The 14,761-nt window shown below is 39.0% G+C and overlaps 1 protein-coding gene across 1 annotated transcript in view; it reads right to left on the reverse strand.

Moving 5' to 3' along the window:
- adamtsl3 (ADAMTS-like 3) overlaps positions 1–14,761 on the reverse strand; it is a 181,719-nt gene that overhangs the window by 60,114 nt on the left and 106,844 nt on the right. Inside the window, exons 5-7 of the mRNA XM_081358718.1 lie at positions 14,360–14,405; positions 12,282–12,518; positions 2,440–2,566 (exon numbers count right to left, since the gene is read on the reverse strand). Of these exons, the coding sequence (XP_081214844.1) occupies positions 2,440–2,566; positions 12,282–12,518; positions 14,360–14,405 (410 nt within the window). The remainder of the gene's footprint in view (positions 1–2,439; positions 2,567–12,281; positions 12,519–14,359; positions 14,406–14,761) is intronic.

The raw sequence follows: 14,761 nt of genomic DNA on the forward strand, positions 1-14,761 counted from the left end.
TATCCGATCACCGGACTTCCATCTGGAGACCTCATGACGGCTCTACGACTTACGAGAAGCCTACGTGTCAGTGCCACGCATGTGAATTATTAGTGAGACGGCTTTTATTAAAGAATGCATAACTTGTTTGGATCGAATTACCTCGTTTTTGGTTTAACAGGCTTTGAAAATGAATAGCATGATTGTGTGAAAATGTCTTGGTAAGGAGAAAAGTTCCAGTCACTCAGGTTCTGTTCCAAAACCCAGTAAGCTGCATTGCTTTCTATTTCCTACAGTCAAAGCGCTTTCTCTGGCAGCATCGACCGAAATAAACCTATTTGGAATGATCTATGATGTAACTCACAATTAGAGATGATAAATATTTATTTATTTTTTATGAATTTAAAGCCATCGGCTATTGGCTATAGCATGAAAAAGGCAGATACTGATGGTTTTTCATGAAGGCACTGAGTTGTAAAGTAGCGTAAAAAATTTCACGGTAGAAAAAAATGAAATACTCGGCAAAACAAAATGAAATATTCAAGTGCAAGAAGACGCGAAAGAGAACTCAATTTGGTACTCGAAGAGTGAGAAGTTTAGTGTGTGCAGTCTGTGCACACATCCAAATTGAGTTCTCTTTCACTTCTTATTGCGCTTGAACAGACAAATTCATACAACATTATATCAAAATGCCCATCTTGGCGAGTATCCTAGTAAACATAGTTGGTTATGGCTTAAGTGAGCGTGAACAGTTGAGAAATAAAACGCACGTGTGTGTCAGTATACTGAATCCGTGCAGCTCTTAAAGTGACATCAGCCTAATATTCCTCCAAAATAGATGCGAATAAACAGTTTGTAATCTTAACTTACCCTAAAAAAAAAAAAAAAAAAAAAAATCACTGTCGGTAAAGATCATGAAACTATATACTATCATGGAAGAACTATTTTATCCTTAAAAATCCATAAATTGATATGTAAAAAGTAACAGAGTGACTGACTTGAGACTCCAAACTTGACCGGTAGTGTATATTTATAATTAACTTGTCTCGCGTCATCCATCTCGCAATGCATTTTTCCTCAAAGGATACATGTGATGCTGCCAAAGGTATCTTAGAAGGCAGCATAGTCATGCTACCTACGCTTTGGAACAGCCTTTGCGTGGGGAGTGTGCTTACGATGCCTAAAAATGCAGCCTACGCGGCGTGTTAAGTTTTGGAACAGAGCCGTAATCAGAGCCGTTTGAGCACATTGCTGTAAGACAAAGGAATTTTTGGATGAGGAAAAATCCTCGGCAGCCATCAAACACAAGACACTACAGAATCTTACCAAAAACAATATAAAACTCAAGGCAAGAACACTGTAAAGTGCCACAGAAATAGCCTTGTGCTCCTCGACATTCAGCCGTACAGCGTGCAGAAAGAAAAAAATATCTGTCTTAATTAATTTGGGGTGTGGTTGTTACATAAAACAGTTTGGATATTTGATATTTTTAAACAGACATGATTTCAGCAATGGCGTCCTGCCTAAAAACCAAATACTTGCCCAGCAGACAGAAACACAAACTGAGTATTTGGGTAATAATCTTAAAGAAATGACAACTAGCTATTTACAAGCAAAAGCCACAGCATTAAGTGTGTTATTTCTCAAAAATGGGCTGAGAATCCCTCACACGCTTTAAAGGGAATCAATAACTCTATCTTCAGTCCCAGAATGCAAACAATCCAACTGCTGGCAATCACATAAATTAAGCAGGCTAATAAAGCTGCCAATGCTTGCACTAACCGAAGACCACAGGGAATGTAAGACTGCCCAAAACACAACCGTTTATGGCTTTAGCGTTTCTGAACCTTTAGGATTATTTGATTTGATACAGCAATAAACTTCAAAAAAAGGCGGGAAATAGTCCAATGACTCATTCTAACATTCAGAATCATGTAGAGCTGCATGGTTAATTGGAATAAAACCAAAATCGTTATATGGCTAAGTGTGATTATCAATTGGCAAAGGAATAATTAAATGAATACAGTATATGCGCTGTGTGTTTCAGAGTGAAGCGTGTTACTGTGATACTCTCAGTGTCTCAGATTGGATCAGTTCACAATAAATCCCGCTCCACATGAACTCATCTCTTCATCTTCTCTGAGTTTAGGTCACTTATAATGTGCATTTAAGAATGCAACATGCACCAACCATTTTCCCAAACTTGCAATGAAAAGCATTTATAAACCAACTATTGTAAAGAAGCTTTAAGGGCTCCCTGCAGTTTTCTGCCATTGTAAAAGTGTTGTACAATTTATGACCAAAAATGCTTTAAAAATCAAAACTCAAACACTAGCTTTATAACCAATCCCAGTCCGAATGTCACAGAGATAAAAAAAAAAAAAAAAAACACAAAGCAAATACTCCAAAAACAAAACCAACAAAGAAGAATGTGCTTATGTACTGTATGTGTGTACCTACGTTCTTCAGGTGAGATGTGGGGCAGCGCCTGGCCTCGGACTAGTCGGCAGGTGGAACCGTCTCCAGCGCACACGCCACAGTTGTCCTCTTTAGCATTGCTTCCCAGTTGTCTGTCACAGCCAACTTCCTGTAATAAATGACCGAGCAACCACTCAGAAAAAGGCAAAATGGGACAGAAAGGACATAGAATGGCAGTCGAGCTGCACTCAAGTCACAAAAAAAATGACTTGAGACTTGACTTACTCTCCAAATAAGACTCATTATCAATCAATCAATCAATCAATCAACATTTATTTGTATAGCGCTTTACAACAACCGTCAGGAATCCAAAGTGCTTCACATCATAGAATAAAATAAACATCATATCATACAATAAATACATGTAACAAAAATAAAACAGCAAAAGGGAAATTGTGTCACCACTACTATGTATTAAAAGCCATCCTAAACAGGTGGGTTTTAAGTTTAGACCTAAAAAGAGTTTCATCTGCAGTTGTACGGATATCAGGGGGTAACTTGTTCCAAAGTCTTGGGGCAGCACTACAGCATTTTGTAGTGAACATTTTCCTGATTCATGCCCAGAGCTGAAACACTATTTTGAGTGAAGGTAATTTTTGACATGTCTGCGGGACCTCAACCAACAATTCATGCTTCCTCCATAACAGAAACTGACTATAAAATGAATGCACTGAGAAGCTGGCCGGTGCACGGCTCCAAACTACAATGTTTAAGCTCTACCTAGCATCATCAAAATTCATGGACAGCCAACATATAAAACATGAGAGATTACCAAATCATTTTTCAGAAGTTTTCATCCCTTGAGCACAAGTTCGCTCTCAGAATCCTCAATATTTACAGAGAAATCTGTGCTACTCACAGTGATGTTCTGCAAAGAATTTGCCATCTGTGCAAGAAAAGCTGCCCAGCTTTAATGCAAAATTCTGTTTACACTAGCAGGGCAATAGGGAAAGCAGCCAGAGATAGCAAACAGCATGACTTTACTCGGTAGCTCTGGTAAACAAGCACAAATAAACAGACAAGCTTCATTTACGCCAATTTACCTAATACTCACAGGAGCTGAGGTCAAAATAGGTGCAACGCAAAGGAAGTTTCATTAACACTGTAGAATTCAGTTACAGCGCAGTACTGCTTTGAATTCTGATGATTGTATATGATTTGGCTTGAGTTTATTGTGTTTCTTTGCTGTCGGCCAAATGAAAAGCTGAAAGTCTACAGAAAACATTAAGAGAACTCTGAGAAAGTTCATCCAAACATTTTGTCATCATTTACTTACCGTCATGCTGTTCCAAACTTGTATGGCTCTTTTGTGTGTGTGTGTGTGTGTGTGTGTGTGTGTGTGTGTGTGTGTGTGTGTGTGTGTGTGTGTGTGTGTGTGTGTGTGTGTGTGTGTGTGTGTGTGTGTGTGTGTGTGTGTGTGTGTGTGTGTGTGTGTGTGTGTGTGTGTGTGTGTGTGTGTTTGGAACAGAAAATGAAGTTTAGTAGAATGTACAAGGTGTTCTTACAAATACAAAACAAAATTTAATGTGAATGGACCAAAACAGCTCCATAAAAGACTGTGCACTTTATTCCAAGTCTTCCCGAAGCCATTCAATAGCTTTGTGTCAGGAATAGACAAACACATTTAAATTTAATCTGAAAACTGGTTAAAATGTTGCCTCTGGTGTAGCTCTCAAATTTCATAACACAAAATTAATATCCATGTGGCACATCACGTTCAGTTACGAAACATGAAAGAGCAAATGGATGTCAAACCTGGCAGACCATGCCTTTTATGTGCCATTTTTATATATATTCAAGACAACAAAATAGATTTCTTTAACATTTTCAGTGAATTATGACTTGTTCAAGTCTGTTCCTCACACAACGCTAATGTATTTCAGAGGACATGGAATATTGCGCACAAGTCATACTACTTTCATGGGGGAAAAAGAAAGTCAGTAGTATTGAGATAAATACATAAGGGTAAATAGTGGCATACGGGTTCGCACCGGAGGAACATTTTCATAGTTCCTATAACTTGGTGGAAGTACCCAATTATCGGCGTGTTCGCACCCCAGGAACTAGGAACGATTTTAGTATAGGAACGTCTTTTGGGGGGACTAATTTAGCTCCTTCAGAGTAGGGTCTAACCCAGCACAATAGGAACTACCAGTGACGTAAATTTATGTTGATAGGCCGAACGTGTGCAAAGCACTGGTACCCGCCATTTTTAAAAAGCTGTGAAAATACAGTTTATAGCCTATATTTACCTTTACATTTACATTTATTCATTTAGCTGACGCTTTTATCCAAATCGACTTACAATTGCTATATATGTCAGAGGTCGCACGCCTCTGGAGCAACTAGGGGTTAAGTGTCTTGCTCAGGGACACATTGGTGTCTCACAGTGGATTCGAACCCGGGTCTCTCACACCAAAGGCATGTGTCTTATCCATTGCGCCACACCACCCCATATTTACTCCATATTTACTCCACGATAACTCCATGAACATGGAAAACAGCTATAGATGGGCCGACATATTTATGCTCAGCTAGCGCCGCTATAATATACTTTCTTTATTTAAAGGGGTGGTATAATACCCCTTTTTACAATATGTAAAATAAGTCTCTGATGTCTTCAGAGCGTGTATGTGAAGTTTTAGCTCAAAATACCCCACAGATATTTTTGTATAGCATGTTCAAATTGTCCCTTTTTGAGGGTGAGCAAAAAAGCGTTGTTTTGTGTGTGTCCCTTTAAATGCAAATGAGCTGCTGCTCCCGGCACAGAGGGTGGAGCTTCAAGAACAGCTTGTGTGTTAGCAGCTCCATTACCTCACACAGACACGCACTAAAATGTCATAAACTGTTCTGCCTTTAATGTTCAAACCGGAGTCGCACAATGATGGAGAGACTCAAGAAGAATGCAACAGGACGTTTCTGAATGGTTCGTTTATGAATTCATGTAGCTGATGTGGAGTTAACCATCTTCTAGTCATTCATTAAATTGCATTCCCGGGGGTGGGGTTAATGTAGATTTTAGGGTTTGTGATGTCACTAACCGGGAGGAAGCTTGTGTAGTCCCTATCAGTTGTTTGTTGTAGTCCTTAAAAAGAGATTTCTGTAAAAGAAAATATCTCCCTTTGCTTTGAACTTTGAGCGTCGTAACTTTGCAGATTTTGTTTATGCTCAAACAGCAACATTACACACTAACTAAAGTTAGAAAAGTGAAATCATAATCAACCACCCCTTTAACAGTAATAACATATTAGATAGGACCGTTAAAAAGATCATAAACTAATGTAGACAGTGAATGGGAGCACTGTGTGCTCAGGCTCTGGTGTTCTCAGCGGCGTCAAAGTAAAAGTCCACAGCACTGTCAAAATAAAAGTCCCGCACAACAACCAGAGAGGCAGGATATTAGTGATGGCTTATGTTATTTCAGAGTTTCTACTGGCAGTGTGAATGAAACCAGGAAAATGTTTAGTTCTCGGAGGACCGCCCAGCTGGCTAGTTCCTATAAATACTCGGAGCGAAAGTCCCCATTTCTATATTTGGATGAACTATTTCTTTAAGCACATCAAACATAGTCTTTATAAACACTGCAAAGTTATTCAAGCTCTAGGTGTACTGGAAAGTTATTTGTGAAATGAATGCTAAATTAGAGCTAAATCAAGTCTAATACGTATGCAAGCTTTCAGCTAGTAATTACCGTTAAGTAGTTTCCAAGCAACTTCTTTTTGGAAATCCTGCGTTTTAACTTCCTAAACTGGAGCCATGGTCAAATGGAAACTCAATCCCTGTCTTTCTGTCGATTCGGCCTCTTTCTCTCTTTTGCTCACACAAGGACACAGAACTGAGGTCAATCTGGCAGAATCGTGACCTAAATATACCCCAAATCCACACATATGTAACACTGAAAAAGAGAGACGTTTATGGTCATTATTTCATTATCTTTTCACTTTTTCTGCAGGTTTTATAAAAATATTTTTAGGAAATGTGAACTGCGCAGTTAGAAACATCCAGAATGGAAAACCTGTTGGCATCAGTACCGCCAAACAATAACATTAAGCTTTTGGACATGCAATAAAAAAGACTGATACTATGGCAGAAGCAGATGGTTTGGTAACTCCAGTGGATGGATATTTGATCCAAATATATTCAGGAAAAGAAATGGATAAAACTGTAAAGCTTATTCTCATTGTAATAATATTACTGTAATGCATGTCAGAACAGAGCTGAAAAGGTCAAGAATTCTCCCTCGTAAATACTGAGTGACTCTGGCTTCAGAAGAACGTTTTTCACCTCATCAACAAGCCTAGACTGTACTTTAAAGGACAGAGGTCTTAACTTAAGCGCTGTAAATGCTCACTTAAGTAGGCTTATGCATAAATAACATTTTCGGATTTCAGTTTTTAACAGAACTTTGGTTTTCTGGGAGTTTTGCCATCTCATACTGCGTTCAAGTGCACCTGGTAAGCACCTACTTCCGCTAGACAGTCGTTTTTACAACTTCTCACAAATCCAAGCCAGAAACAAAGTACAAAAACAGCCAAAACCAATCAAATAAACAATGGAAAAGGTGAAAATGAATCAATTCAAGTCTTGTGAAGAGATTTGATTGCTTTAAATTTATTTTTAGCTTTTATTCACATATAAACACATACATAGAGCGCATCACATGCAGTAGTTCAGTAAACTACTGTTTAATAAAAATGCATACTTTGTTCTGTACCGAAAACATAATGAACCGCTACTTCAAAACAGAAATGCGTACCAAACCATCATTTAATGTCACACCCCTAGTGTTTACCATATGTGATGTTCTCTTTGTATGTGTGTCGATCATAGTTTAGACGTAAATAAAATCATAAATTTAATCTATTCATCATATAAAGTGATTGTATCTTTTAACAAGACTTGGATTAAACCGCCTGATTCATATGGATTCATTTTGCAATGCCTTTATGACCTTTTTGGATCTTAACAGTTTTAGCTACCTGGAATTTTTCAAAAGAGTGAGAGAAACCTCTCTGGTTTCATGACAAATATCTTCATTTGTGTTTCGAAGATTAACCAAAGTCTTGTGTTTGGAATGACATATTTTTGCGTGACCCATCCCTTAACCCATTATCCTTATTATAACTATTAAAGGAACACTCCGACTTCTTGGGACTATAGCTTATTCACAGTATCCCCCAGAGTTAGATAAGTCCATACATACCTTTTTCATTTCTGTGCGTTCTGTAAGTGTTATTTGACGCACCCACCGCTAGCCTAGCTTAGCACAAAGACTGGATGTTAATGGATAATGGTAGCATACTAATCCCAATAAGTGACAAAATAATGCAAACATTTTCCTATTTACATGTTGTGATCTGTATAGTCACAGCGTGTACAAATAACAAGGCTATATGAGACAGAGACCATTTTTAATCGTATAAATACTGGGAACTATATTCTCACTAGGCGTAGGAGCACAGCTAACGTTACTTGGGCGGAGTGATTAGCGCAGCACACGAGACGCCCTGTGGTGAGGAGCAGAGAGTTCGCTCAGAGTTGGAGTAATAGAGTCAGCAATTACTAGATAGTAAATTTATAGTTTACAATCATGGGTGTTCGCTGTATTGTAAAGAGCTGTGACAATAAACAGGGGAGACCAGGTATTACTATGATGTTTCATAGAATTCCAACCAAAAACGCTGACCTGATGAATCAATGGCTACTTGTTCTGGGTATAGATCCAAACACACATGTAAACAGAAGTATTTCGTTTGCTCTGAACATTTTACTATAGACGACTATTTTGAAAAAATGCAAGTTGCCACACGGACCATGAAACGTGTGCTAAAGGATACAGCCATCCCATCGATAATAAAGACAGGGCAAATTGGATCACCTGTTGCTGCGGTAAGTGTTCCGTTATGTTTTGAGATGACTAACATTAGCCATACTGTAACAGTGCCATGCTAATGTAGCTACCGTATTTTCCACACCAGATCTTAGGCTTGAAAAGGTTGGTGACCACTGCATAACGCAAACCCAGTCAAACGTTTGACTGCAGTATCTTCTATTCTATGCGCCTTATAATCCGGTGCGCCCTATATATGAAAACAGTTCTAAAATAGGCCATTCATTGAAGGTGCGCCTTATAATCCGGTGCGCGGCAAAAACGACGTCATTGTAACAGCGCGCGCGCCTCCGCATCCGAAGATGCACGACTTTGAGCCGAATCTGCCCTAGCAGACGGATATTAGTACATCTCATCACACCGGCACCCAGTTTGCGCGTCTAAATCTGTTGTATGGTCTGGTGTTCAGTCTAAAACAAAACAGTTGCGTCAAGTATAAATGCCTCGTCTGTTTGGGGAGGTGCGCGCGCAGTCAGCGGAGGCTCGCGCCCCGGTGCCAGGCGAAAGTATAAACAATTCAGCGGTTGTTTTACAGACATTAATATAAGGCGCCAGATCCATTGAACTATGAATGATCATTATAACAAAATCACTTACTTGGTGGAGAGCTGACCATTAGGTTCACTCGGCATGGGGCGTTTCTTCCAGTTGATCTTGTCACAATGGGGGAAAAAACGACAATTGCCGGGTGTATTAGGGCAGAGAAATCTTCGTGGTAGTAGGGTGACCACCTGCTAATAAGCCCAAGGGGGGACAAGGGGTATGTTTCTGAGGGACAATGTGGGACACTGTCTGGCGCGGCGGTGCCCCACTGGCAGACTCACTGATAGTGGTTTACCCATTTCTAGCACATACCACCTTGCATAGTATTAATAATGCCCTATTCTCCTAAACGTGTAATTTTTGATGTATGCTCATGAATAGGCCAACCAATGTGTATTTTTTTTCTAAATAAAGACTCATAATATTTTGAACATTCAATGAATTGACAGATGTACTTCCACTTAAGATTTACTATTTAATTTAATTTATTTTTCATTACAATTTATTTACTTTAAATAAATTAATAAATTATAATATAAATTTATAGGATTAACAGGCATTGTAGTTGCTCAACACCACAGGAACAGTTAAAAAAAAGTATTTAAAAAAAATACGATTGACCTCGTATTCCCCTCCCTCCATGTCCGATTGAGAAGGACGTTTTGCAAAGGTCACAAAAAGCCCTCTCGGTATCCCCCTCAACACCTTTCAGCCACAAATATTAATTTCCCCATTCTTGTTTCTTGTACTCACACCTTCTCTTTTTAATTGATGATGGCGTTGGCTCTCAGACAGTCTCTTTCTCGAATTTTTCGAATTGGAAAGCGCGCATCTAAAAGTTCCTTCCTTCCAAGAGTGTCTGGTATACGCGTGCGTGCGCTGTCATGACAACAACGAAAAAGTTGACAACAACCTAGTCAGCAGTTCAACTGAGGGGTTTGTGTGGCAACAATAGCGTGCTGAAATGTCAAGTAATGTTCGTTTGTCTGCTTGGGGCTCGAGTATATAGAGCGGCCAACTTTTTTTTGAGCAAGCATAGATTATGCGTGACACGGTCTCAATTTGCGTGACGCGTGAATTGGGCTTCAAACGCTGTGCGCGCACGCGCTACGCGGGACGGGTGGTCACCCTACGTGGTAGTGACGCAAATATTTTGATTGTCATCACTCATCAAGCCTTGACATTGATGGCAATACCGGTCACATTCATTACAACAAAGGCACTAGGTTTCTGTCGGCATAGGTTGGCATGTTCCACATTTACACCACCAGTCCGTGTTCGTTCTGATTCTCCCTTCGACATCAATCTGTTGGGCATCTTGTCTTACAGCTTCCAAAGTTTGTAACTCCTCGTCTGTGTATTCTGGCTCAAAACTATATGGTTCTGGATCTTGGTTTGATACCCAGTAAAATTTCTCTGACAATTCCTCAAAGTCAGCCATGATCACGAGTCACGTCTAGCTCATAGACTGTAAAAAAATAGGTCTAGCTAGTTAGTCACGTTTGTTTTGTTTACGGAACCATCAACAGGGCGTCTCGTGTGCTGCGCTAATCACTCCGCCCAAGTAGCCAATCCGCCCAAGTAACGTTAGCTGTGCTCCTACGCCTAGTGAGAATATAGTTCCCAGTATTTATTAGGGGTGGGAATCTTTTACCATCTCACGATTCGATTCGATTCCGATTCTTGAGGCCACGATTCGATTCAAAATCGATTTTCGATTCAAAAAGATTTTCGATTCAAAACAATTCGATTTTATTCATAATGATTTCTAATCAGGTTTCTGATCATGATCTACTCTCATCTGCTTTGCTATACAGAGTGACAAACATAATGACAGACATTAAAGTGTCTTTTTCACATTTATTAAGTTCAATTCTCAGGGAAGTGCCTTTTATCAAAAACATTGAAAAAATGTTTTTACTTGGTAGCCTACTTTTAAAGCAAAGTATTTATGATGACCCATAACGAACTTACTTCTAATACTTCCTATATTAATTTTATTAATAAAACAAATGGAAGTGATTTGGCAAGTCAACTGTAAGGTTACATTTGCCAGCATATGTCCCAACATTGCTGAGAACCAACAGGAAAATAAATGTGTGCTTGTACTAGCAGCATACTTGTAGTAAATTAATACAAACTTCAGCATATTCTGAATCTCTAGCATAGTAGCATTTAATAATAGACTTCTAACCAACATCCTCTTGTTATTTCCAATTAGCAATATAATCCTTCACACACAAAAAAAAAAACATTTTGCTGTAGCAAATTCACAAACAGTTTTCGTTCAAAAATATAGAATTATGTACCAGAAGCTATCATAACGTATAATGCTTGTGGACTTATGCATATTCTGAATAATTAGTGACATAAAAAAGTCGCTCTTGACTTATAGTACACAACTAAATAATAAAGATTTATGACTTGAAATGTTTGCTGTATACCCAGGGGCGTAGTTTGTGGGGGGGTTAGGGGGGAGATAACCCCCCCAATATTTAAATCTTTGCATTACAACCCCCCCAATATTTATACCATGATCACATGAAAAATATGCAGAATAATTTTTCAACCCCCCCAATGTTCAAACCAAATCTACGCCCTTGTGTATACCACAATCAAAAACAGCTTATACAAAGAAAGTGAATGAACATCTGCAGAGAGTAACTTACAGTCAAAATGTAACTTTTTGTGACTGGCATTGCACATTTGGCGCTTAGCCATCATGCGTTCGTTATGTGCGCGTCTCTGTTATGTGCACGCCACAGACTGTCCGCGCACGTGCACGTCCGCTTCAGAGTTCCGCCTTTTGCGTTCCGTCAATGTTACGTTATTAGAATTTTTTTTTTTTTTTTTAGAAAATCGATTTTTGACATTTGTGAATCGATTCAGAATCGTCCACGTCCCGAATCGCGATTCATCTAAGAATCGATTTTTTCCCCCACCCCTAGTATTTATACGATTAAAAATGGTCTCTGTCTCGTATAGCCTTGTTATTTGTACACGTTGTGACTATACAGATCACAACATGTAAATAGGAAAATGTTTGCATTATTTTGTCACTTATTGGGATTAGTATGCTACCATTATCCATTTACATCCAGTCTTTGTGCTAAGCTAGGCTAGCGGTGGGTGCGTCAAATAACACTTACAGAACGCACAGAAATGAAAAAGGTATGTATGGACTTATCTAACTCTGGGGGATACTGTGAATAAGCTAAAGTCCCAAAAAGTCGGAGTGTTCCTTTAAATAGACAACCGAGCATAGTAAACAGCTAATACTCGCTATAGTGCCCCTTGTGGCAACTCTTATGATGTAATGCTCTGATATTTCAAACTCGAAGGTAGCATCACTGGCAGCTTCCGTAGCTTAAGTTAATTCAGTAACGGTTACCTGACAGATCCCGCTGATACACATATCCAGAGAGTCCGCTTTACACCGAGTGCCGTCCAACACTTTGGGCGCCAGTTCTACCACCAGGCTTTTCCCCCGGGCCTGACATCGGAGGGTGCAGGGTGAAATAGGGTCGTACGTCACAGGTATCCACTCGTAGGTTTGTCCCTGGTACTTGATGTCATTGTGGGCAGAGCATTGTTGAGCCCTGAAGTCACCTGACTCTAAAGGACAGTCCTGATTGGTAGAAAGAAAATTTGACAGCTATCAGATATTTTTCACATCTTTGACTGTAATATAATAACACTGACATTTAAAAGACCCAACAGTAACTGCTGGCCTGACAATGACACTGGAAATATTATTTTCTATGTGGTAAGATTAAATTGTGACCTTATGCGTAACATCATAACAGCATATGCAGATGACCGGGTGCATTAACGAATGGAGACAGTGTAATTGAACTGTGGGCAAACCACCATGTTTTGAAAAACAATATTTCCTATGTCATCTCCTGTGCACTGAAGAAAACCACAATTCTTCCTCTATAGCTTGGGACTTTGAACTAATTTAATCATTCGATCGGCTCAGAAACCCCCATGTGCAAAGATCATCAGTGATGCCCATAATTGAAACGTCTCCATCGGATGGAGCAATTACAAATGTCAGGATCAGTAATGGAAATAAAAAGAACAATTCAACAACGAATCTCATCAATGGCAATTATGACGCCTGAGAGGGAAGACCAAGCATCAGTTCTCACTGTTTTGATGGAAATTGAATAAATGTTATGCTGGGAATCTTTCCCAGATGGCTCTGATTGGAATTGTGGGCGAAGGAGGAATGTGATTTCAGATGAAACCACTTCAATGGTAGAAAAACACTTGCTTTTGATGAAAATGGTCCTTGAAACACATGGGCATCTAACAGCTCTCAAAATTATATTGTCGAGCAGTTGGGGGCTATTGACTGAATCATAAAGCACAATTCTGGTTCTGATTCCACTAAACAATTCTGGTTAATAACAATTTCATTAACGTTTATTTTTTACTTATTTTTGAGATGTTAGCCTAAGAAGTTTAAGATTGATTTGTGAATCATTTGAACAATTCATCAAAGAATCAATAAAGAACTGGCTCACTGTTTTTTTTGTTCATGAATCACTCTATACTGGTCATGCGTAATACCGGGAAAATAATACATAATTTGCGAAGAGAAAATTACTTGCATAAGAAAAATAATGTAAACCTTCAATATCTGAAATCAAATATATAAAACTAATAACCAGCTCTTGATTCCCACCTTAAAATCGACATGTCACACTTCGCTCAGAGAGGAAAATGCACATAAAATCTTATGAAATTACTTCTATTTCTCCCTCACTTCTCTTACGGAGCCCCTAAAGCAGGGGTGTCCATTCCTGCTCCTGGAGGGCCACTGTCCTACAAAGTTTAGCTCCAACTCCAATTAAAAACACATGAACCAGCTAATCAAGGTCTTATTAGGCATACAAGAAACTTCCAGGAAGGTGTGTTGAGGCAAGCTAAACTCTGCAGGACAGTGGCCCTCCAGGACTAAGTTTGGACACCCCTGCCCTAAAGGGACATGGAATAGGAAATAGGTAGGAGGGAAAACTATATTTAAGTGCTTTTGCAAGTGAACACATAGTTTCTCAGGGAAACGCAAATATTTTGCAAATTATATTATTCCGCAATGTACTTCTGTAAAAACGTTTAAAGTACACTGCCAAATTGAGTAAACATGAATTTATGAAAGGTTAAATCCTCCTTGAGTAAACTGTGATTAATCTGCAGACTTGTGTAGTGTTTCAGGGAAAATCTGTGGAAATCCACTAAAATGAATAGTGTTAAAATGTGTTAAACGGAGCTGTGAGTGCTACCCTCTTACTGGTAACAGGAAGAATGACCAAATTAGTCCAAATCTCTAATAAACGAACAAGCAAGGGATGGGGCATCTGTATAAATTTATGAACGGCAGACATTTCAATTCTATATAAATTTGTGGCACTTCTGCAGATGGAGACTCCTGGTGGGCCTCATAACATCATCCTGACTTACTGTGTTGCTGCATGTTCTGTAGCGGATGTTTCTGCCCTCACAGTTCCTGTCGAACAAACACAAAACAACAAAATCAGATATGTTACAAAGTCATTGTTCTTCTTTGTGGTACAGCTGCTCCGTCTTTTGTATCAAGGGGAAAGGAAACACCCTATTTATCCAAGCAGAAATCATTTTTAGACCTGCTCCTGATCATTTTTTCCTACTCGTTTGTGAGGTTCTTTGTTTGCTTGTGTGCTTTTTGAGAACATAAAATGAATGCATGCTGCAGCATATCAAAAACAAAATTTCCTCAACAAAAAGCCTTATTTTCCTATTGTGAAATATTTTTCACTTAGATTGCCAGTCAGGTAATAACAACAACACTGTCAAGCCAGAAGATGCGCATGAAAAAAAAAAACA

Source organism: Scardinius erythrophthalmus, assembly GCF_964197995.2.
Source record: "Scardinius erythrophthalmus genome assembly, chromosome: 2".
Taxonomy (NCBI): Eukaryota; Metazoa; Chordata; class Actinopteri; order Cypriniformes; family Leuciscidae; genus Scardinius; species Scardinius erythrophthalmus.